General features: G+C 34.4%; 1 protein-coding gene across 1 annotated transcript in view; it reads right to left on the reverse strand.

Moving 5' to 3' along the window:
- MALRD1 (MAM and LDL receptor class A domain containing 1) overlaps nucleotides 1-23,373 on the reverse strand; it is a 481,557-nt gene that overhangs the window by 182,661 nt on the left and 275,523 nt on the right. The window contains 2 exon segments of the mRNA XM_036226667.1: nucleotides 11,117-11,179; nucleotides 11,182-11,302. Of these exon segments, the coding sequence (XP_036082560.1) occupies nucleotides 11,117-11,179; nucleotides 11,182-11,302 (184 nt within the window).

Consider the following 23,373-nt stretch of genomic DNA (forward strand, 5'->3'; position numbering starts at 1 on the left):
AGAGTTGGTGAGGATTTAAAGAAATAAATTAATTCACCTAAACCAAACAGGGAAAGCAATCTTGATGGAAGTGTGAGGATTTAAGGAAGGTATAAGGTGCTGAATTATGGAGAGAGGGAAAGATGCCCAAACACTGAGGAGAACAAAGCGATAAGCTACCTTAACAGAGAGCACGTGGAGAAACAGACCAAAAGGCACTGGGTGAAGAGTTGCCAGGGGAAATTTACATATTCATACATGTTCTTCATTCACAATATATATTAAAATCATAATTCTGTATACTCTTAGGCTGAAAAATTGTCTAGCAGGACCTTGTAGTAGGCTATTTGTTTAGAGAACAAATAGTCATTCCCTTCCTCTCCCTTAGTTTTGAATAAACACATTTCATAGATGTCCTTATGGTTTGACCATGCAATAAAATCCTGGCTAATTAATTATAAGTTGAATTGATGTGCAACGGCTTCAAGGAACCCTTGTAAAGGACGCTGGTATGTATGTGTTTTTGACTCTTTCCCTTGTCAGCTGAGAGACAAAGTGACTGGAGTTAAATCACTCATCCTGAACTATCTCTCCCACAATATCTCAAATACCCATCCCCTCTGCTCTATTCCTATTGTATACGCTAGATCAGTTCATTACTTTTTACCTACATCATTAGACTAGCCATCTATTGGAACAATTAACTCATCTGTATAATACCCGTCCGTATTATTTTTGTGTATTATATTCGTATTTGTTTAATAAATACTAATCTAAGAATTTATTTTTGATGAGCCAATAGTAAACTCTCTTCAACTGATAACTCCTCCCTATCTACATGGTCATCGAGTTGGGGGCCCAGTAGGCATGTTTGCACAGCATGTCCCTGCCATCTGATTACAATTAACTTGTCTGAGGGTGGCCGTTTGACCCAAGATGGGTCAATCTGAATCCCTTGCTAGAGAATTTAGAAATATAACTAATGAGTTTCTGCAACAATATGCTAAACACTCTGCAGTCATGTGTTCTGCCTATGTGTGCTGAAGCAGAGAAAGTTGCTTCCCCAGAGAGAGGCCACTGAAATAGATGTGCACAGAGAAGCAATTAAAAAAGATAAGAGGCACAGAAAGATCCCAGCTCAAGTGCCCTCTTTTCAATCCTTGGTTTTAGAACCTTCCAGAAGCTGGACTGCTTTCCTGATCTTGGATTTCCTGAGATTCCTCGTATCCTTAAATAAACTCCCTTTAGGTTTGACGCTATTGGCAGTTAAACTAGACCTAATTAACCTAGAGACTTCTCAGAAGTTATCATGAAAATGTACAAAGACTGAAAAGCCAAAATTCAACCTAGTGGAAAGAAATTCAAACCATGCTTGGTTTCTTTTGCTGAGCTCTTTCCTGACCTTTTAATCAATGATTTAAAACTCTGTATTTTCCAACACCTCTGAGGCAAATTTCCAGACAATTTATGTGACTCATTTTGTTCAAATTCCCCAAGAACCCTTTCCGTATTAAACATCATTCCTTCCTTAAAGGCGATCCCCACTCCCTATGCCGTATGTGCTGGGTCTAGTTTGACCTCAGCACCCACCAGGTGCTCAGTAGGTATTAGTCTCCTTCTACTGCCTTGGTTATCACATATCTAACGCATGTTTCCATGAAACATGAGGTTTGCATGCACCTGATCGATGGAGGAATTAGACCGATACAAACAGAAGCTGCGTTGATTCCTACATGATTTTCCCCACTATAATGATGTCTTGAGCCACCAAGGCACAGCAGACGAAAGCATTACAACAGCTGAGCACAGACAGCTGTGGAGGATGTGGGGCTGCCCACGCGTTGCGCCCAGCGGTCCTTGCTCTGTTTCTCCATGCTTTCTTTTGGAAGTGCTTACTCGTTGTGAGGTTGTTCCAAGCTTCGGTCACCTTCCCCTTGTCGCCGTAATTCAACAGCCCTTAATTTTTTTATACCACTTTTGCATCAGGATTCCTTGCTTCACACCCTACCTTCCTTTTTTAGGTTAACATACTATATTTACTGAAAAGTTCCTCCATTTATTAGAGTCTTAAAATGCTTTAAATGGTGACAGCATTTTTATTATGGTTGTTATTGTTTATATTAGCGCTGTATAACTTAGAGACCTATGTTCATCGTGGCTTGCCCCAACCCTATTTTCCTATAAGCCCTTTTCTTGTGTGATTATTCAAAATATGAGGTTTTTCAGAAACTCATATATGTCTCTGTACGTTTGCGTGTATATTCCAATAACTGTAGTAGATAAGAAAATTGGTTTCTGGCACTAGCTTAATATTTGTGCATGTATAAATACCTGCAGATTTTATTGAAACTTAGAACTTTATGTTTGATTCAACTGGATATAAATTTCTTGAGTTTAAGTATGCCTGTAGCTTATATGTTTTAGATATATTTGTTTCAGGACTGAAGAGCTTATCTTTTAACTATGCAATGAAAAAAAAAATGTGTCCTAAGTATAAAATGGAAGACATTGATAAACATTAATATTTTTCAACACAAAAGAATCAGTAAAATATAGTTTAGTAAAAATTGAAATGCATTATTCACAAATTCTCTAGGCAATGGTCTTGCTGACCCAGGTATTAAGTGTGAAAATGCTCATTGTAATTAAAACTAATTCTAATTGGAAATTACGTAAACCAAGGATAATGTTAGCATTCAGATTTACAGTAGCCTTCATTAGGGTTAGTTATTTAAGGCTCACTAAAATGTATGCTGAATTAATCATTCTTATTTAATACTATGAATGAACAAAATTACATCATTGTACTTAGATTATAATCAAGTATAATCACATTAATTATAAGTCAGTTAATCATTATGATAGAATTATAATTACATCTTTAAATGTAGACCATTTTGACAATGAAATGCAAATTTTATCAATTTTATTGTAAGATAAAGTAATATCTGATATTTTCTAGATGTGTAATAAATGGTTGACTTAAACATAATGTGAAAGTAATTAGATCCATCCATGGCTTTGATTTTTTAATTTAAAATAGCTGATTAAAGATATAAGAAACTCAATTACATAGTGCTATTGTTTAAAATGTGGGCACGGGACCAGGAATAAGAATATATTTCCTGATTTTACATGAAGCAAATAACTTGGCTCTAAGTCTTAATGAAGAACAATGTTATTGGTTGACCATGACAATGATGCTTTTATCCTGAGGCCTGGCTCAAATCAATTCAATCAATGAATCCAAGTGGGGGGGCTACAGCTTGCAATGACTGGAATTAGAGGGTTGATGCCCCAAGGATTCTCTCCGCCTCTTGGTTTTGAATTTTGTTTAGTGTCAGCTTTATTCTCCTGACGTCTTTCTCTACAAGGCTGGAGCCATGGATGTAGAAAGCACTTAATGTATTTAGAGTATTAGGATCTGAATGGTAAATGTACCTCTCTCAGTTTGAAAAAACCTGCAAAGGTCGTGATTTCTTTTTCTTCATTAATTAAGGAACCACAATCCTCACAATGTGACCTTTAAGACAATCCATGTTTGCTTCCAAGTTTACAATGCTGGACAACCCAAGGTCAAATGCAACTCTCTTTATATACAGCATGATTCTATACTGGCCCAACTGTAAATAACATTCTTCTATGTAGTATAGGAAATTACACGATATGTTGGTTAGAACCAACTCGATTATATTACAATTAAAAAAAAATAACCCCCAAATCTCAAAAACATCATTCTCTTGTTACTTGCTATACATCTCTAAAACAAGATGGCAGAGGGATTTTTCTCTATAAGTTCAAGGGACGAGGCAGACGTAGATGTACCATGTGGATGTAGACATACTATCAGCAATAGAAGTGAGACCTGGAGGGGTATACTCCAGTTTAAAATGCTTCAACCTGGAAGTGACATGTATTACTTCCTCACAGCACATTGGCTGGATCCTTTTTACATGGGTCTACCTACCCAAAAGGGTATAGGCTATGTGAGGAAAAAAAAATAGATATTTTGTAAATAGTAAATGTCTTCATCACATACAATGATAGGTTTCAAAAAGTGTGTAGGTTTTGTTTATAAATCAATGAATTGATACCATCATTCTTTCCTTTGATGAAAAAATCAAAATTTTTGAATCAATAATAATCAATTACCTTTCTTTGAAAAGTCAAAACAACCATTTTGTACCAATATACGTTATATATTTAGTAAAAGATGCATTTGTATGTGACATGTCACTGATATGCAAATTGGAAAAGGAAATGCAATCAGCATATATAACAATAAATAATAAACATGACAACACCTTTTGTTAATCAACAAAAGGTATTTGCAAAAATGTAAGGTAGTCATTTCAATTAAGTCTATTCTTTCACTTGAAAACCACTGGGCATTCACCCAGCCAATAAATAAAGTTTAATTTGAAGTACTAGCCTAGATTTAAAAATATGAATTGGCCCTAAAGAACACATTTACAAATTTGGTAACCCTTGGCAGAAGATTTTAGCTTTAGATATAAAAGGTGCACTGTAGTTTATAAGGAAATCTAGAAAAAAAATAATCATATATAATCAAATTAAGAAACTGCTGTGACCTGGATTGGGTTCAAGTTCCATAACATTTATATGTAAGGTTCATTTTCTTTTCTCTCTCTCCGCCTTACTGAAAAACTTTGAGTCTAAAATAAAATAGGTCCGTAAAAATGAGGCTTGGCTGAACACTAAATTTTTTTAAACCAGGATTTAAAATGTTTTAAAATATTTCAAGCAGTAATACTAAAACATTGCGCTGTTAAGAGTGTTTTCTTTCAAGAGCATTTGAAATTATTGACAAACTAGATATGGCGGGTGTTGTGTGATTGCTTTTACTCCCAACCTTCTCATGACTTTAGTAGTATTCTATGCTGTTATGACTAAACATAGCTAAGCTGCTATGTCATTATGCAGTAAGAAAATCAACCTGGTTGGTATTATTTAGTGCAACCTTCGGGTATTTCAATTTTCCAGAATTGTACTAAGGATTAAATTTAATATTATTGTGATGATAATAACGATCATCATATCTAACATTTATTGAGTAATTACCATGAAGAGTTACTGTTCAAAGCCCTTGGCATATATTAACTTGCTGAATCATCACAATTACTCTATAAGGGAGGTTCTATTTTTATTGCTATAAAGAAACTGAGGCACCAAGTTGATAAGTACTTATACTTAAGCACTAGGAAGTCTGACTCCAGGGTCTGCGAGCCTAACCCCTGTGCTCTAAGATCCCCTGTATGGAGCAGGCATTTCTGATGACAATGCTCTGTATGATGAGGCCTCAAACCTTTGTTTCCTTCTGCCCCAGCAGGTGCTCCCCTCCCAGTAAATCTGCCTTACTGGTCCTGAGGCCTGGAGTGCTCTGGTCTGAGATGTTTCCCTTTTATTTCATTTAAGCCTTTGTTCAACTGTCATCTTCAAAGAGACTGATTCCGACTACTGTATTCAGGTTAATAATTCTCCATCACTTTCACCCTCGTGCATTCCCAGTGCCTATCGCTATGTGACACAATATTACCGATTGCTTTGTTTATGGTCTGGATTTGCCACCAGAATGTAACCCAATGAATGTAGGAACTGGCTCCGGTCTGAGTTTTCACTCATATAGTTCATCTGTCTGTCTATCTGTCCCTCTATCCATTCATTCATCTATCCATTCATCTATCCACCTGGATTCCCAGTCTTCCATCATTTATGCACATTATATAGGGTTACGTATTATCTAGCCATTAGTTATTAAAAATAAAAGTCCCTTATTTCATTAGGGTGAGATATTTAATTATTATTATTTTTTTTCTACTGACTACTATCTTTTTTCTTTTCTGACAATATTTACTTTAAAATTGAGAAAGGTCTAAATGCAACAGTTGGAACACTCATAGGTTGACAGGAAATACAGCTTTTGCTCTAAACCAAGTCAAGTTTTGAAATCAAACTCCACGAGGTTTATAGATTTATGTATTTGTGAAATTTATACGCAGCAATCACTGTTTTGTGATCTAAATTTAATTCGAATCCAGAGCGATGCTGCACAGAAATCATCATCAAACCACTATTTTTCACTCTAGATCAACTGTTGTTTAAAGGATGCTTAGGAGTCATACATACAGTTTTTAAGGAGAAAAAATGAAATGTGTGAAAGCGATTATAATAAAAAAGAAATCTTTCCAAGTATGTGTGAAGACAATATACCAGACATCCAAAATTATAATGACACTGGCTTCGCTTACTTTATTCCCAAGGTATGATCTTCCTTTCACATTTAGGATTATTTGGGGGGGGGGGGGCGGTGAATTTAGAGAGAGACAGAGTAGCTACCATGCTACTGTCTCTTTAGAAGATTTTATCAACTTTTGTACATATTTTCTACCTAAATGATTTCTCTTTCCCTGAACTGAAAACCGATCACACTTCAACTGGATCTAGATTTTTCGATGGAAAAGGCGACAACATCTTATATCATCATTGGCTCCTACTTGAGGTACTAGGTTTGCCAGTGCCATGGTGACAGTTCACAGAGCGATCCTAGAAATATAAGTACATGGGGGACACGTGAGGAAGGAGGAAAAACGCCGGGAGTCAAGAAAGGGGAAATTAAGGAGAAAATGAAAAATAAATAAAGCCGAACGCTGTGTGACACACGCATTTCAGCCCTGCTCTGAGGAGATGTGCACAGCACATTGCAGCCCAAGCAACTGATAAATCTTTGCTGAACATGTGAATGGAACAGAACCAGATCTTAAACGCTAATATAGAAGTGTTGTGCCTAAAACAACGCCAAGTCTTTTGCTGTTGTTGTTCATTTGCCATTTTAGCCAGCAAATTCTCAGTGCTTATTATGGCTCATGCAATTTTCAAAGCACTTTACATAAATTATTTAATCTTTATAAGAGCTCTACAAGGTGGAAGCAGTATTAGTAGCATTTTATAGCGGAGAAAAATGAGACAAAGGAAGGTTATACGTAAAGCCACAGAGCAGATGACAAGCAGATCAGCGAGTGGTCTTGTTGCAGAGTTGACATAAATGCTCTTTAGTATTTATGATTCAGACTCACTCTCAGCCAGGTGAATGATTATACTTAATAAATGATTGTACTTCATAAATAATATTCTGATTGAAAAATTGAATAACCATTTACATTTAGAATTGACATATTTATAATTACAATAATGGGATATTTCTTTCCTCGCTGTATAAATTCTCTTCCTATGTCTCTGCTCTATAGAATAGTAGTTGCATTTTGTACGATTTCTAAATCAATTTGAATTTAAAAAGAGGAGATATCAATTTCATAATGTATCATTTATTTTTCTATAAATAAGCTATTTGATTCCTTGTTAACTTGTCCATAAGGGAGGTATGCCTCTAAATGTGTCCCTGCGCATGTCTATTCTTTGGAATCATATTTCTTTTTGAAAAAATACAATAAATTTGAGAGTAAATTGAAGATTGCATAAGAGCAAAAAGAAATAAAAAGTGTATCTAGCTTTATGTTGGTCATGTACTTATTATTATCTAATAAATTGAGTTGTTGAACAGAGGAAAAAATAGGTATGAAGCTCAAACAGCTTTCTTATTTGCAGGTAAAATCGTTAATCACCAAATATATATTTCATGTGTATCTTACCTTCTTCCACTTTTACCCTTAATAATTTTAAACTTTCTCTCGATTATTCTGTAATTTAATAAATATGTTTAGATTCCAGAGTTGTCAGATATTCCTACAAAAATCTCAGAGATAGTCTATTATGATTCTCTCATTTTGCAAACAAGGAAACTGAGGCTATAAAATGATATAGCCAAAGTTAGGATATTAGTGTCAAAACCTTGAATCTAAATAAATCTATAAAAACATGGCGACTTGCTTGTAGAGATTTTCTAGAGCATTTCCCCTCTACCAATTTTGACGTGGTCTTCTCTCTCCTTCTTCTGCCCCTGGTCCACTCGAGTTTGGTTCTGTTCCCAGGGGTGTATTGATTTGTTCACTTTTTGTGTTGGTTTTAAACATGGTCTGCTGTCCTGGAAAGGAATCCTGCTGTATCCATTTTGGGAGTTCATGACATCCAGACCTCTCCAGTCCTACAGATCTGCCACACACCCCTTGGGCCCACTCATTCTCGAAGCCCGGAAAATCCCTCCCAGTTTTAGCTGCCATTCTCAAACTGCCTGACTGATTTCCCAATGGGTATCTGTTGGTTCCATTGGGACTCTCCTGCCTTCTCTCTTATAGGCATAAATACCACACAGGTCTTGCTGTTGTTGGCAGTTTGCCCCCATTTGCTTGCATATGGGGTTTGGAGAGATGAATTCTCACTTAATTTTACTGTGTATGTTTTCCATGGCTACTGACTTTGCTACCTAGGTGCTCAGACTGTTTTGATGTGAGGACTTTAGAAAATCCAATAGCTAATCTGCCACCATCACAGTCTCTCTAGAATTCTCCCCCATTTCTTTCTTATTTTTAAAAGCTTTATTGATTTATAATTCAGAATTTACATTCCATTAAGTTAATCCATATGAAGTCTACAATTTAATGGTTTTAGTGTATTTATGAAGTTGCGCAATGATCACCATTAAAAATTTAGAATATTTTCATCACTTCACTAAGAAGCCCCATGTTCATTAGCAGTCATTCCCCATCTCATATTCTTTCAGCCCTAAGTAACCACTAATCTACTTTCTGTCTCTACACATCTGCTGTTCTGGACATCTTATATAAATGGTACCTTACATTATGTGGTCTTTTGTGATTGACAGGAGGTGACAGAAATGAACATTAAGTCATTTTTTAATTTCCTCATCTCAAATGGGAAATAGCAACAATTCCCTGATAGACTCTATGGTGACTTATTTGCATAGGATTTGAAGTTGGTTTTCTAAAACAGAGTGATAAAGCACCGTTGGAGAATATGGTAGAGTTAATAATAAAAAAAGATAATTATAACAATAAAGTATGAAACCTAAATTTCACTAAGTGCCAAAACTATTCTAAGCACTTTGCACATATTAACACATTTCATATTCACAGAAATCTATGATGAAAGTATTATCATCCCCATTTTATTGATGAGAAAACTGAGGCAAAGTGAATAAAGAAATTCACCCAAGCCGGTCAGTGGTAGGGCCAGAGTCCATGCCCAGGTAGTTTGATTCAAGACTCCTTGTTCTTAACCACTATTCTATAGTATCTCTCTTATTTTTAGGTGTTTTGTCAACTATTATTATCTTCTAAACTACAATCGTAATTTAGAATACGAGTCTTATATTCTAAACTGTTTCTCACTATCCATATTTCATGGTACTGATATTTTATTAAGTATATAACTTAAACTAAGGAATTGGGTTTTTTTTTGTTCTGTACATAGTCTTTCACACTTTTTCATAATGTTTTTTTTTTTTTTTGCTTTTTATCTTGACCAGAACATAATTTGAAAATCATTATTTGTAGCAGGTCAGGCTATTAAAATCAATGGTTACTTTTTCCTTAAAATATATTTAATACACAATTGACTATATTTACCTACAATTGACTGCATTTCCCTCTTTATTATTTATGACATAGAGAGAACTATAGTCTTAAAAACAGTTTATCACTAAATATAATATATTAAAGTATTAGTAAGTTGAATACTGAATTGAACAAAATAAAATCAATAATAATCCTGTAAATTTTCACAGGACTTTAAAAGCAGGAGGGGAAAAAACACTGCAAACTTCTACATAAAACCTGGCAAAGTTGAAAAAATAATTTTCCATTTTCCTTCATTTCCGAATCAACCCATCTAGAAATCATTCTGCTTCCCTTGAGAGGAAAGGAATCTCTCTTGTTTAATAAAAGCACTTTCTTTCTAAAATCTTAGAAAAAGTTTTGAAGAATTTTTGTCCAAGTTGCCAGAATCATTTGTACACCGACTAAAATAGAAATTTCGCGTTTTAATAGAAAAGTTACTAGAAAAGAGTTAATGAAGCACATTCTCACTTCTAAGACACCTTTTCATGATGATATGCTCAGAAACCTCCTTTCTGTTGTCCAGGCACCCTCCTCCAAGCACCCCCAAGCCCAAATCCTGTCTTCTGCGTGGCATAGATACCTGGAACTCTGGGCTCCCCAAATCATCTGGGGCGCATATATTCTGACTTTATGGAACGCATTCCTGGAAACGTAGTGTGGAATACGAAACTCGAAAGGACTGACTTCTAAGCAGAAGCCTTTGAAGCAGCCCTGGTCGTAAAAAAAGAGCAGATGCTATAAAATCACCAAACACCAAAGTCGCATTTCTGAACTGCCTCAGTGAAGTCATGCTTTAATATGAGAGCAACAATAAAATCAAATAACATTTAAGTTTAGCTCTCAGCCCCAGGGGTCTGCCTCTGAGTGAACCGGCGTAGAAAACCATGGAAAACATATCATTCACTTGCTTATCTATCACACTGTATGAATTTGGAAATCAGAAGAAATAATTCCTCAGAAAGAACTCTGCCAACTACAAAAATGTACAAATGTATTTATAATTATTTTTGACGTTTCTGGGTACTTTCCTAAGAAAACCTAAGTATAATCATGCTTCACATTTGGAAGCATAATAAATAGCATATTTTTTCAAGTTACTGTTCACTTGCTAGAATAGCATTTTAAATCTCCTAAGCATATCTCTCAACTCAAGTTCTACTTCAATTATACCATGGAATTGATTTTTATTTCTCTTATATTCACTAACTACTGGCTTTCTAACCCTTTTTTACCGGTTCATTTTAAATTAATTTAAATTAGATAAATGTATGTAAATATTAGGATTACACTTTATTTGCTGTTGAAAATAAATTTTTTTGGAAATAAATTCGAAGGAGAAAACTTCTCCATGTTAGAAAGGAGATAGTATGGAAGAAAGAGAAATTACTTGTGCGACTGACTGGAAGATGGAGAAAATATTATCTCAACATGTAGCTGTAGGTTCAACAATTATAAAATTATTTCTTTCAGTTGATTTTTATCTACATATAAAATATATAACCCAATGAAACATTTTATAAACATGAGACAAAGATAAAATGGCTAGATTATAAGTGGGCTACCAAATGGAAGTGATTTCCAGAAACTTACAGTCATGCAGTTTTTAAATTCAATGTCATCAATTGCAGCCCCTCCTCCTAGTTCCCTATTCTGATACCTTAAAATGTAATTTCAAAATTCCTTAACTTTCCCAGCAGGATGACTGCCTTTTGCCAATAATCACCAGAGTTCTGCTGACTTTCTTGCCATAAGTTTGATAACCTTTTCTCTCTCTGAAAGTAAAGAAGTGTGTGTTAGAGAAATAACTAAATCAAGAAGAAAGAGGAGAAAGGAGAAAGGGGAGGAGGAGGAGGAGAGAGATGAGAGGGAGGGGGAGTTGAAGAAACACAAGCATTTAGAAGAGAAGCATTTGATCAGTGATAACTGGTTTAAAAATACTGGAACTCGGGTTAGCTATGATACACTTTAACTCATCAAAACAGAGGCAGATCAATCTACTGAAGTGTGTTCCAAAAGCAAAGCTAGCATGTCGCAATAAACTTGCTTTCGTATTTTCCGAGACACCATTTCAGTCCACCTCTCTCTGAGTGTACACAAAGGCCATTGACTCTAATGGCATCTGAACAGTCTACAGAAGCCTTGGGTTATAGCTCTGGAAACTCCCTGAACCTTCTACTCATGTCCTGAAATTGAGATTTTACCTTTGAATTTATTGTTCGTTGCTATTCTGGGTCTAGCTCTTCCTGGGAATTACACATTTATTAAATTGTGATGATGAATACATAGCAATGAAAGATAAAAATAATATACGTATATACACATATATATATTATAGCATTATGTATACAGTTAGCCCAAAATAATTAATATCTCATGGTCCAATATTATGTTTTCGTGATGAATTCACAAGAAAAACTTTGTCTCTGAAATCTGTTATCAAAATGGTGGATATATTTATAGCATACAGTTGTGAAACACATAAAAAAAGAAATGTATGAAGAAGGGATTCAAAGGAATTATGCATTCACAGTTTTATGCTTTTAGGGAATTAATGTTAATAAATACGGTTGACTCTTTGTTCTGCTGAAGGAGACACAAATCAATCAAGTGGTTCTTCCTCTGCTGAATTATAGGGAGAAAGGGGAACTACATATCAGTTAATCTAAAATTAACTTAACAAACAACTAACAGCATATAGATAGATCACTCAACATCCTTTCCAAAACAACAACAACAACATCAAATCTTTACAGTCAGAGACTCATATAACTTCTCTGTTAAAGAGGATGAAAAATTCACACCTAATTAATGGAATTTCACATTTTCTGATGACTAAAAAGGAGAAGCCTTTTTTTCAAGGTTAGTCTTTGACTCTCAGTGATGTCTTAGTGATTTGGAATCAAAGAAATGATTAGTTAAATTAAAGATTAAAGTAGAAAGGGTCTTTCTGACACATAGTTATATAACAGGCATGGATATTGATAAAGTCTGTTTTAATTTAGAAACTTAATTCACTTCGCTAATTTTTCCTTTTAATCTGCTTCTGTACTTCATAGAGCCACTTATCAACTCTGCATAGCCCCAAAGAGTTTTCTACAAATATCAGCGAAGAAAGCTGTGTGATCACTTTAATCAATAAAATGAGAAATCTTTCTTAAATATTACAACTGGCCTTTTCATAAAAAAGTATTTGAATAATATATTCATTGTCATTTTATGTTGTAGGAAAAGAAAAAAAGAGAGAATTCTTTTGAAAATTAACCATATCAACCTAATGATGGGTTATTGTAAAATATCATTCTAATATATTTACTATCATTTCACTTTTGAATATAACATATCAAATCTTCCCACATAATTATCAAAAGCATTCATCCAAATGTGCAATGTATATTTATTTATTTATTGACTTATCCATCTAGTCATTCATTTATTAAGCAAACATTTGATGCTCACACAGTACCACATACTATGTTAGATACCAAAAATAAAAAGTTAAAAAAAAAAAGGGTGCCTATTATGTGACAGTGATAATCTAATATAGGAGAGAGTCATAAATCACCATAAAATTACAACAGAAATAGAAATAAGAGTAATGTTTTAAAAAGTGGTTACATATCAATCCCTAAAGCTTTGTTCCACATTCATTAGTGCTTTATTTCCTTAATATTCTGATTCAATTCTTTCTAAATTGAGAACAAGAAAAATCTCTCAATTCGAACTCATATCTTTTTTCCACTGCCTAAGAGTTTTTCTCTTACATTCACATGGATGTTAAAATCAAGAATCCAAGACAATAAACATCTGAAAAGTGATCGTCACACTAATAATTTAAAATTAAAGCATGATTAAATTATAAAAATGGAAAAGAATGCTCTCTTTTCATAATTTAACTTGTAGCTAACTTTTCATTGATTTCTCATGTATTATGCATATGGACCCTTTATCTTATATGATGCATTTTTATTTTTGTAGTGTGTTTGTCTTCGTACTTCATGCCAATCTTTCTCTTTTGAGTCATGGAAAGAAAGGCAATAAGAAATACTAAAATGATAGTGCGACTTGTAGTTGTAGATATAGATTAATAAGCTGTTATATACTTGCAACCACTTGAAATTTCAGTTTTGTATGTTTGAGTTGAATATATTACTTTTCTACAAATTATTAGCCAATTTTTTCAAAACCAACTGATCAATTCTTTTCTCCAACTCTTTTCTCTTTCTCATATTTTGGGTTTCAAGAGTTTCTGTATCAGTCTCTGAGCTCTATTCATCAATGTCATGCTTACTATATATATTTTTTCTTCTAGGAAGACCTGAGTGAACTTATTTTCCATATTCTTTCTGCTAATAAAAAACTAAAACCCCAGGACACTACATATAGATTTATATAGACACAGAAGATTCTGAATGGTAGAGAGAAGGCAGACCAGCTAGGGACCTTGGGACTCGATGAACTAACTACATGTAGTAAGTTTCCTAAATTTTCTTCTTGTATTACATATCCCAAAATGGACATGAGAATCTGGCAGAAATGCAACAAGCACAGAGTACTCTAAAGATCAGGAAAGGAGAAGTCTAGAAAGAAAGAAAACTTTTAGTTGATAGCTGTTTCACAGAATACCACAGAAAAATTACAGTCTGACTCCCCAACCCCAGCGGCAAAGGCTGAGTAAGGAGTTTAGACTTCTACCTACATTGGACCCCAGGGGCCCAAGACCTTTCCTCTCAAGACATTTTCAAATGAAGAAAAAGTAAAATTTGTCTCCAGTAGACATACCCTACACAAACAGTTAAAGGAACTTCTGTGAACAGAAGGCAAATGATGAAAGAAGGAATCCTGAAACATCAGGATGGAGGAAAAAAACATAACCAAATATGAGTAAATACAATCAACTTTCCTTATACTCTAGAATTTTCTAAATTATGTGCAATGATTGAGGAAAAGTTAAAACACAGTTTCACATGGTTTTAAATGTATGTAAAGGAAAAAATTAAGTCATGAATATTATTAACAGGGAAAGTAAAGACATGTTAAATAGTGGTAAAGTTCCTGTATTTGAACATATTGAGTCTTAATTTTGCATTTTAATAGGTCGCATTTCATCCTTAATATTTTTTTCTTTTGATTTTCTCATACATTCATTCTCCCAAATGAATATTAGAATAATTTAATGAACAGCTGAAATATTTAAATATTGAATTAATTTACTCTGCAATATCATTTATTGTTTGACCTGTTTGGCTTTTTATGCCACTAAAATTTTATAATTTTTAAAATAAATAACATACTTATTATAAAATCTATTTATAGATATAGTACAATGTGTGTTACAAGGTGAATGGGATACGTCTCCATTATTTTTTTTTTGACTACTGATAATAGTCAAAAGATAAAGATAAAGAAACAACGATATTGTCATATGGCAAACTAGCAATGGCTGGTGGCTCACTCACCCACCATCAATCCTGAAAAACTATAGCAACTATTGGGAAGGCTGGATTTGTGGGACAACGAACAGAGAACAAAGAAAAGAAGAAATAAGCAGAAGCTGAGAAAGCACCGTGGAGGTCTATTGGTCGTCGTGAGCGCCAGTGTCTAGAGGTGGGGGAGCGGGGCGGGTTGCAGCAGTCTAGGGGAGAGGGCCGCTGGCGAGAGCGAAAAGAGTACAGGTTGTAGGGGAGATCCTGTACAGTCACGTCCTTCTTCCCCATTGCTTGTAACAATGACTGCCTGACTTTACAGAAATCAGTAATTCGATTCCTAGCTACAATATCTGAGAGATATCAAGGCAGTTAAAAACCTTAATGTATGCAATTAAAAAAAAAATAGGAGATTGAAATATCCCAGGAAAGAATGCAAACTGTGACAAAACCATCTAAATGTATTATGAATGTATGATATGATCTCACTGGAAGGATGGAGAAGGATGGTGTTGACCTAAGGAAATGTGGAAACGAGTGGAGTTTGTAAGACTAAAGGCAAAGGGACTGCATATAAGCACTGCATTCTAGTTGGTAAAGTTTTTTTTTTTTTTTTTCCTATGAGAGCATGGGTTAACCACCCTAAGCCACCATGCATGCATACTACAACTGGAAAATTGATTAAGTGCAGAGAGGACAGTGGGAGCCAATTTTCTCACCTTTGGAGTGAGAGATTACAGATAAGTGAGGGATGAAATAAAAAATAATCTATTTGGTAAAATTATAGTAGAAGACAGTATGAACTTGCATTAAGATTAGTCTAGATACAGATGGTGACATATAAAAATACATATAGATATGTGTATATAGAGAGGTTTGTATATACACACATATATTTCAGCTCCATCAGCTGAGAGATACTACAAGCAATAAGAACTCACTAGTTAGGAGCACACCTAGAGCCCGGATCTGGTTTATAGAACCATTCCTCAATAAAAGGAACCAAGAACACTTGGAGAAAATGGCTGATTCTAGGACTGGCTCAGAAAATATACAACATGAGCCTGGGGCATCTTACAGCATTAGAAAATGAGAAAGTGTTTAAAAAAATAAATGCCCACAATGATGGGGCTGTGTCAGAGGTGACAGAGGAACCAACTGAAAGGGTTCCCAATGCCCAAAGCTGGAACAACTTGAGCAACAAAATAAGTAAAGTAACACAGGATTATAATCCCCAGTGTGCAATATCAGTGAGTCCACATTGATATAAATGGTCAAACATACAATCCAATACACGTTTGATACATTATTGAATTGTACACTTGAAACCAATATAATTTTATTAACCCATGTCACCTCAATAAATTTAAATAAGTAAACAAACGAACAAGTAGTGAGGAGAACAGACCATTTTATCCTTCTGAAGAACTTCAAATGATTAACGTAGAAACTCCACCCTTCAGGACGGGGAGCGTAGCTTCTCACTCCCTCAGCAACTGCCCATAGTGACTTTTCCCCAGGGAGTATCATATGAAAAGGGGGCTAAATGGGTGACTTTACAGTGGAGAGCCCTGACGAACACTACCTCAAGCTGTGTGATCGAGGCCACTATCACAGTGGTACCGCGTGTTGATAGCGCGTGCCCTTGAGGTGATATAAGAACAGCCTTTTACTTCTGTGCTCTGACTCCACAAACACGTCACTCCCAGTCTAAGCACAAGGAAAACACCAGGTTGAATACTAACTGAAGGACGTTTTACAAAATGCCTGACCGATACTTCTCAAAACTGTCAGGGCCATCGAAAATAAGGGAAGTCTGAGAAACTGTCACAAACAAGAAGAGGCTAAAAAGGCAGGATTATTGCAACAGAAAAAAAGATAGAGAAAAACTGAGGAAATCTGAATAAAGTATGAACTTTAGTTACTAATTAGGTATAATATTAGTTTATTAATTAATTGTGGCAAATGTGCCATACAAGTGTAGGATATTAAACAGGGGAAACTGGGGTGTGGGGTATATGGGGAACTCTCTGCAGTACCTTTTCAATAATTACATAAATCTAAAACTATTCTGAAATAAAAGATTTTAATATACAATTAAAAATATGCTCTCTATATTTTATATAATTGTATCTATATATTAATATATTATTTCATATAATTATCTCTCTATATATCATATATATATATAAACATGAATAACTAGAATTTATCAAATCAAATCTGAGAAAGCCAGGGAAAAAGAGAACTATAAGAACCATTTGCCTTTACTTATTTTTGGATAATAGAGACTAGCTTCCAAATATTCCGGTTAAATATAAACTTTATTTTTGTTTCTGAACTTTTTTTTCAATTTTCAGGATTACAAATAATTAAAGAATGTTTAAATGAACATAGTGCTCATAAGAAATTGAACACACATATGATACATAAAAAAGATGTAAAGACATACAGAAGTCATTTTGAACCCAACGAAAATCAAATTCATTTAATATATGTTTGGCCATAATCACTGTCTTAGCAGCCTAGTTTGTATTCTGCCTGTGAACAAAATTAAATATTGAAAATTTGAAACTATATGGATGATTTAACTATTAAAACCTTCTACAGTTATAACAAAGTATTTGAAAATTATCTTTTAGTAAGTAGAATGGCTAGAATTTGGAACGATATCTATGTCTAGCAGATAAATTTATCTTTATCTTTAAATCATATAAAATACAAAGTATTTTAAAAATTAAACACTAAACATTTCTTTAAAACATCAAAATATTTATAGTTTATATATGTTAATGTTATTTTGAATTTTTAAAATAGAATGAAATCAAGTGTAGTTTACTTTAAATTTGCATAAGATCTCTTCCATAGAAATACCTTGCAAACAGCTATTATACTTGGAGTAAAATCTGTAGTTAATGGCTCTTGTATTTATAGAAAGTTTTCTGCCCTGTGAGAAAATTTTGAGGGTTAAATCAATATTCTCATTGGGTAGATGTGTGTGGTTTTAGATGTATATTCTGTAAAATTTCAAACAGTATATCCTCACAATTTTTTGCTAGAATAATTTTCCTTTAATTCCAAAACAATTATTTCTCAACAATTTTCTTTAAAAATTAGGCAACCAATCAGGCCTCTCAGGTAAATAGACAGCTTAATGCAAAGATTAGCGATCAAGCAAGTTGAAGTTGTGTAATTAATTTTTTATAATTATATTCATTTTTACCATATCGATCTTTCTGTTCAGAGTTTCCAACTACAGAATCATAAATCCATGTATATTCTATTAGAAAGTTTAGTTTCTCTTTCATTCATGCAAACACATAAATGTGATGTTAGTATCTATAGCTAAATAAATATCTATCTAATCTATCATCTATCTATCTGTGGGTTTTCCCCATATTACAGCTGGATCTTTTGGTATTAGAACCTACATCTTAACCATGGTCTAGACAAGTTCATGAATAGTTTGTGCCCTGTTTATATAATGGTCATGAAGTCCCCATATGTGACTCTCATTTGAGCCTTTCCATTTTCCATACAGATATTAATTTTTTTCTCCATGTTCACTTGTTCTTTTTATTCTATGTTCAATAATACAATATCTGTCAGTTGTCTTTAGGTCCTCAAATATAGGTAGCAAAGTTAAGGAATTTCCCTACTGCAATGGCCTGAAGTGAACTGTTTTAAGTTGTTGGGCCTGGACACCAGGAGTGTCACAGCATATGTGATCGTGACCATTCTATCATCTCCTGAGTGTGCCATTAAGATATTCTTTAATGAAGAAAGCATGAGTTTCTGGCGTACCATCTTTTAGGACAGCCGTTGCATGGACACATCTGTTGCAGTGGTGGAGTAACTCATGTCTGAACAAGCAGTGTGTGTATGATCGATAAGCAGCATGACTGATGTGCTATACACAAAATTTGGCCTATCAAGTGATATTATGAAATCAACATCCATATTATGACATCAGAAGGTGGCTACTTCTCAGTTAGAAGACAACACAATCTCACGCTGAAGGGCTTCAGAGGCCATCTGCCCAAACAACCTCATTTCCTACCAGGCATCTCTTCATTCTTCCTGTTTCAGCTACACTCACTGTTTTTCAATCTTCCAATGGTCCAAGCTTCTTCCCATCTCAGCACATTTATATACAGTGCTCCTTTTCTTTCCACTGTTTGACTGAGTTAATTCCCACTTATGTTTCATTGGAATTATCACTGCCTCCTGCAGCCTTCATTGATCTCAGCCAGGTCATACCTCCCTACCATAGACTCTGAGAGCCCTATGCACTTCCCCTTCATAGCAGTTATCACACTTGTAATTATACAGAGTCTTCACCAGTGTGATGATGTGATAAACAGTTCTCTCCCATTACATAAAAACACTATAATGCTGGCTAAAATCCTATAATTAGTACCAAGCACAGTGTCTTGCACATAGTAAGGTTCCATAAATAACTACAGATGGGATGTATGTCTATGTATACAAATTTGTGTAGAGGAAATAAAGTGCATTACATAAGTGATACCAAATGTCTATATAAAAGAAAGATTGTAATCTGAAAATATATTTATTATAAAACATCCAAAATATTTCAACTTCCTTTTAGAACTATTGGCAGGGGACTGGAATATTAGAAGTTTGAGGGAGAAAGAGAAAACCCTATCAGGAATGCAACTACAGGAATTTTAGGATTGTAATATTTAGTGATTATCATTTTCTCTCCAAATGTCACCTTGGAGAAGCCCTCCCAGGACCTTCGGGGTGGGTTCCATCCTCACTCATAGCGTATCAACCTACTTTAATGTTTATAGCGACTTTTCCTTCTCATTTTCTAATATCATTTTGGGTTTTAATTATTTTAACAATTGTTCATTGTCTTTCCAATCACAATTTAAGTCCGTAAGGATGAGAGCTTCCTCCATCTTATTCCTCTCTGATATCCCATGCCTAAAATAGAGGTTGGCAGAGTATAGGCACTAAAAAGGCATTTGTTTATTCAATGAATGTATATTTCATTTCAACTTGGTGAACTAAGATGTTGCGTGGAATCGTTGGTTCAAAGCTTCCCTATAAAACTTCCACTGGATTTTGGATTCTTTCTCTAACATAGGAAAAAACTAATTTTAATGGTTTAAATTATATAACTTATTGTAATAAACATTTAAAAACTCACTAAAAGTATTAAGAGGTATATACTCTAAATAGTGAGTTAATACAACCCTATATATAATTTCCTGAGACATACTGTAATTGTGCTAAATCTTAGGTGATACATAGGAGGGAGAATTATCTATAATAAGAAATCAGCTACGGAGCTGATTGTTCCGACAAAGTTACATTCAAAATGATTCTTGCAAGGTCTTTACTATATTCTCTTTATAGAAAAGGCTCACTAACCCAATTAAAATTCCCAATCTATGACACTCAAGGTGCTTTCTGACTTAGTGGTTGATGGCTGGTTTCTACTGTCTTTCACACTACATTTGGTTCCTGAAGGAGAAAGGTATTCATATGGTTGAACATAGAAGAACAATGTTGAAAAAATAAAAAATGAGAAGTCCTTAGGAAGCCTCTGACAGGAAGAATAATAATAGGAGCCAAGAAGGTCTGGAGCAAAATGTCAGTCACGACTGGTTCTATCAGTCCTTGGCACACTGCTGTCCATGAGGGCTGATAACCAACCATTCGATGCAAACAGAAGAACAGCAGTTTATGAGAAAATTATTGGACATCACTCAGCTTACTGTCTTCCTCCAGGGGTGGGGAATAATGAGAGAGAAAATAAAACAAATATATGTTAGCCGAACAACAAATGTGTACAAAAGAACAGCAAACCTCAGCTAAGATCCTTGTATAAATTTTTCTTTTGAAAGGGACACTGGCAAATGTTGTTTATAAAACATGAATAAAAAACTTTCGGTAGAGCATTAAAAGTAATATTTTCTATTCAAAATGCTCTGAAAACCAATACTGTCTAATGGTAGACACAAAAGAAAAGGTATAAGGATGTTACTATTCGGAGAAGTACATTGTACGTATATATAAAGAATGGGAGAATTGCTTGAATAAATCGCTGGATTCGCCAAAATAAGAAGCCATTTGGTATGTAATAGGCAAGTCAAAGATATCCAAATGTTATCTCTCAAATATATTAATGAAATAAAAATATACAATAAAGGATTGCAAACCTAATATATGAGCATAAAGATAAAAATACTATATTATTTGGAGAATTAAGGTGATAACAAAAGAGAAGTCTAGCCTTCAGTTCACAAAGTTTAGGAATTAAGTAGGATAAAGAATTATCTATTAATTGAAGATAGAACCCCAATATGATGAAACAAATTTATTCGTTATTTTTTAATTTCTTAAGACCATATATTGAGTATCATATCTAAGTCGGGCATTTTTGCTGATAAAATGTTATGATAGAAGCAAAACTCAAAATGATGCTTGTTTTACATAAACTCAAAGGAGGCATGTTTAACTTGCTCACTACATTTTCATATTCCCTAATGAAGGTGAAGACTAGTAATGAAATCTGAATAGAAATGATTCACATGAATGCTGTATCTTAATTTAAATCAGTTTTTATTAGGTGTCTTTTACATGCCATTAATTGAGCTTAGTGCCAAAAAGAAAAGTAAGGAGTTATTACTTAAGGGGCTCACATATAAATGGGAACAAAAACACCACCTAACTATTATACTCGAGTGTGAGTAAATTCGATTATATTTTAGAGGAAAAGGTATAGTACTTTGGTGAGCTGCAGTGAAATTAAGGGCCTCTGTGAAATTATGAGGGTTCAATAAAGGGTGTAGCATTTGAACTGGGCTTTGAGAACTGAACAAGCTATCATCAGGTACACAGAGTACATGAGGACAGTTCAAGCAAGGACCTCATGATGAAAGGCACTGGGGTGTGGAAGTCTCTGAATATTTTGGGAGCCCTGAATATTCCTATGTGGTTAGAATGTCAAAAGTGAGTTGAGGACTATGGAGTCAAGACACGACACACAGACCAAGGCCATATTATGGAAAGTGTCTTTAATTTCATCATGAGCATTGAAGACTCATTCCTACAGCCAATGGGAAACCACTGACAGTTAAGTTAGGGAGGGACTTGATCCGATCTGCTGTGAAAAAAAATCAGATCTTTAGTAGAAAAAGCTGAAGACACTGGGCAGAATGGATTTGTGAGAATCAGTTGTGGAATTATGGAGGAAAACATGGACACAATGTGCAAGTGAGTTGTGCTAGGGTAGGGATCACTGAGAAGGTGTAAAATTTGGGGAGCAGAGACTGAAGTATCTGGGCATAAACACTGCTTTACAATGAATGGGAAACTCTAGGAACTGCATTAAAGACCTAGTTGAGATTGGAGATCACAAATTCATGATGAAACTGATCATCAGTACAAGCACTTGGCTTTCTCAGTAGCCCAAAATCAAGAACTAGGAATCATGTAAAAATTGTTAAAAATATGGAAGTAAAATGTGTAGGGCAGAGTTGAGAAAGCTTAGGGTTACAGCATTTATCAGAAGAAGCCACATGCCTGGAGCCCACACTCTGGATGCGCAGTGATTATGTTCTAATCTTAGTTATGCCACTTGCTAGTGTGACTTTGGGTAAGTCGTAATTTATTTTGGCCTCTTTTTCTTTAGCTGTAAAATGGATATGACAGCAATACTAATTCACAGTACTTTATTTCCAACCTTTGTGATCACATGTGTTTTTCAATTCAGAATTTGTCAAGTTTTAGAAATATATTATAGTACATATACCATATTTCAGGTTTATGTCCAGCAAGTTTGTACTATCAATTACATAATATATGGATACTTCTGAAGTAAAACACATGACTATTTGTGTTAATGTAATAAAGACTGTAAACAAGCTTGTGTCAGTTTGAGTCAGGTTTTGATGAATAAATTAAAAAAATATTTTTTAATCTTCAGAGCTTTTTAGATTCTGAATTTATAGATAGTGCCATGAAAAGTTGTGGCACCTAATACAGAAGGCTGTGATTAGAAGAGATGATACATGGAAAGGATTTTGAACATCCCTATGCATTTGGCAAGTACTCAGTAGTTCTTTATAATGGAAATGATGGTGGTGATGGTGATGGAGAATGGAGGCGGAGATTAGGAGAATAAAGAGAATTTGGGGTAACCATGAAATAGAAAAAAAATGTTTAGTAATTTGAGAAATAAAATGACAAAAGGAATTATTCAGAGATTAGAATTTCAGAGTTAAAGGATTCAGAATTAGAGCAGTTTCAGGTAGAGAAATGTTCTTTGAGCAGTTGCCTTGATGGGATTTCAAAGAGAAAGGAGAAGAGGAAGTAAGTTAACACATATGTTTGTGCTTCACAGAGACGGAATGCCTTTGATGGCATTAACTGAACATGGAGCA

The sequence above is a fragment of the Rousettus aegyptiacus genome, unplaced genomic scaffold (genome assembly GCF_014176215.1).
Source record: "Rousettus aegyptiacus isolate mRouAeg1 unplaced genomic scaffold, mRouAeg1.p scaffold_m13_p_10, whole genome shotgun sequence".
Classification (NCBI taxonomy): Eukaryota; Metazoa; Chordata; class Mammalia; order Chiroptera; family Pteropodidae; genus Rousettus; species Rousettus aegyptiacus.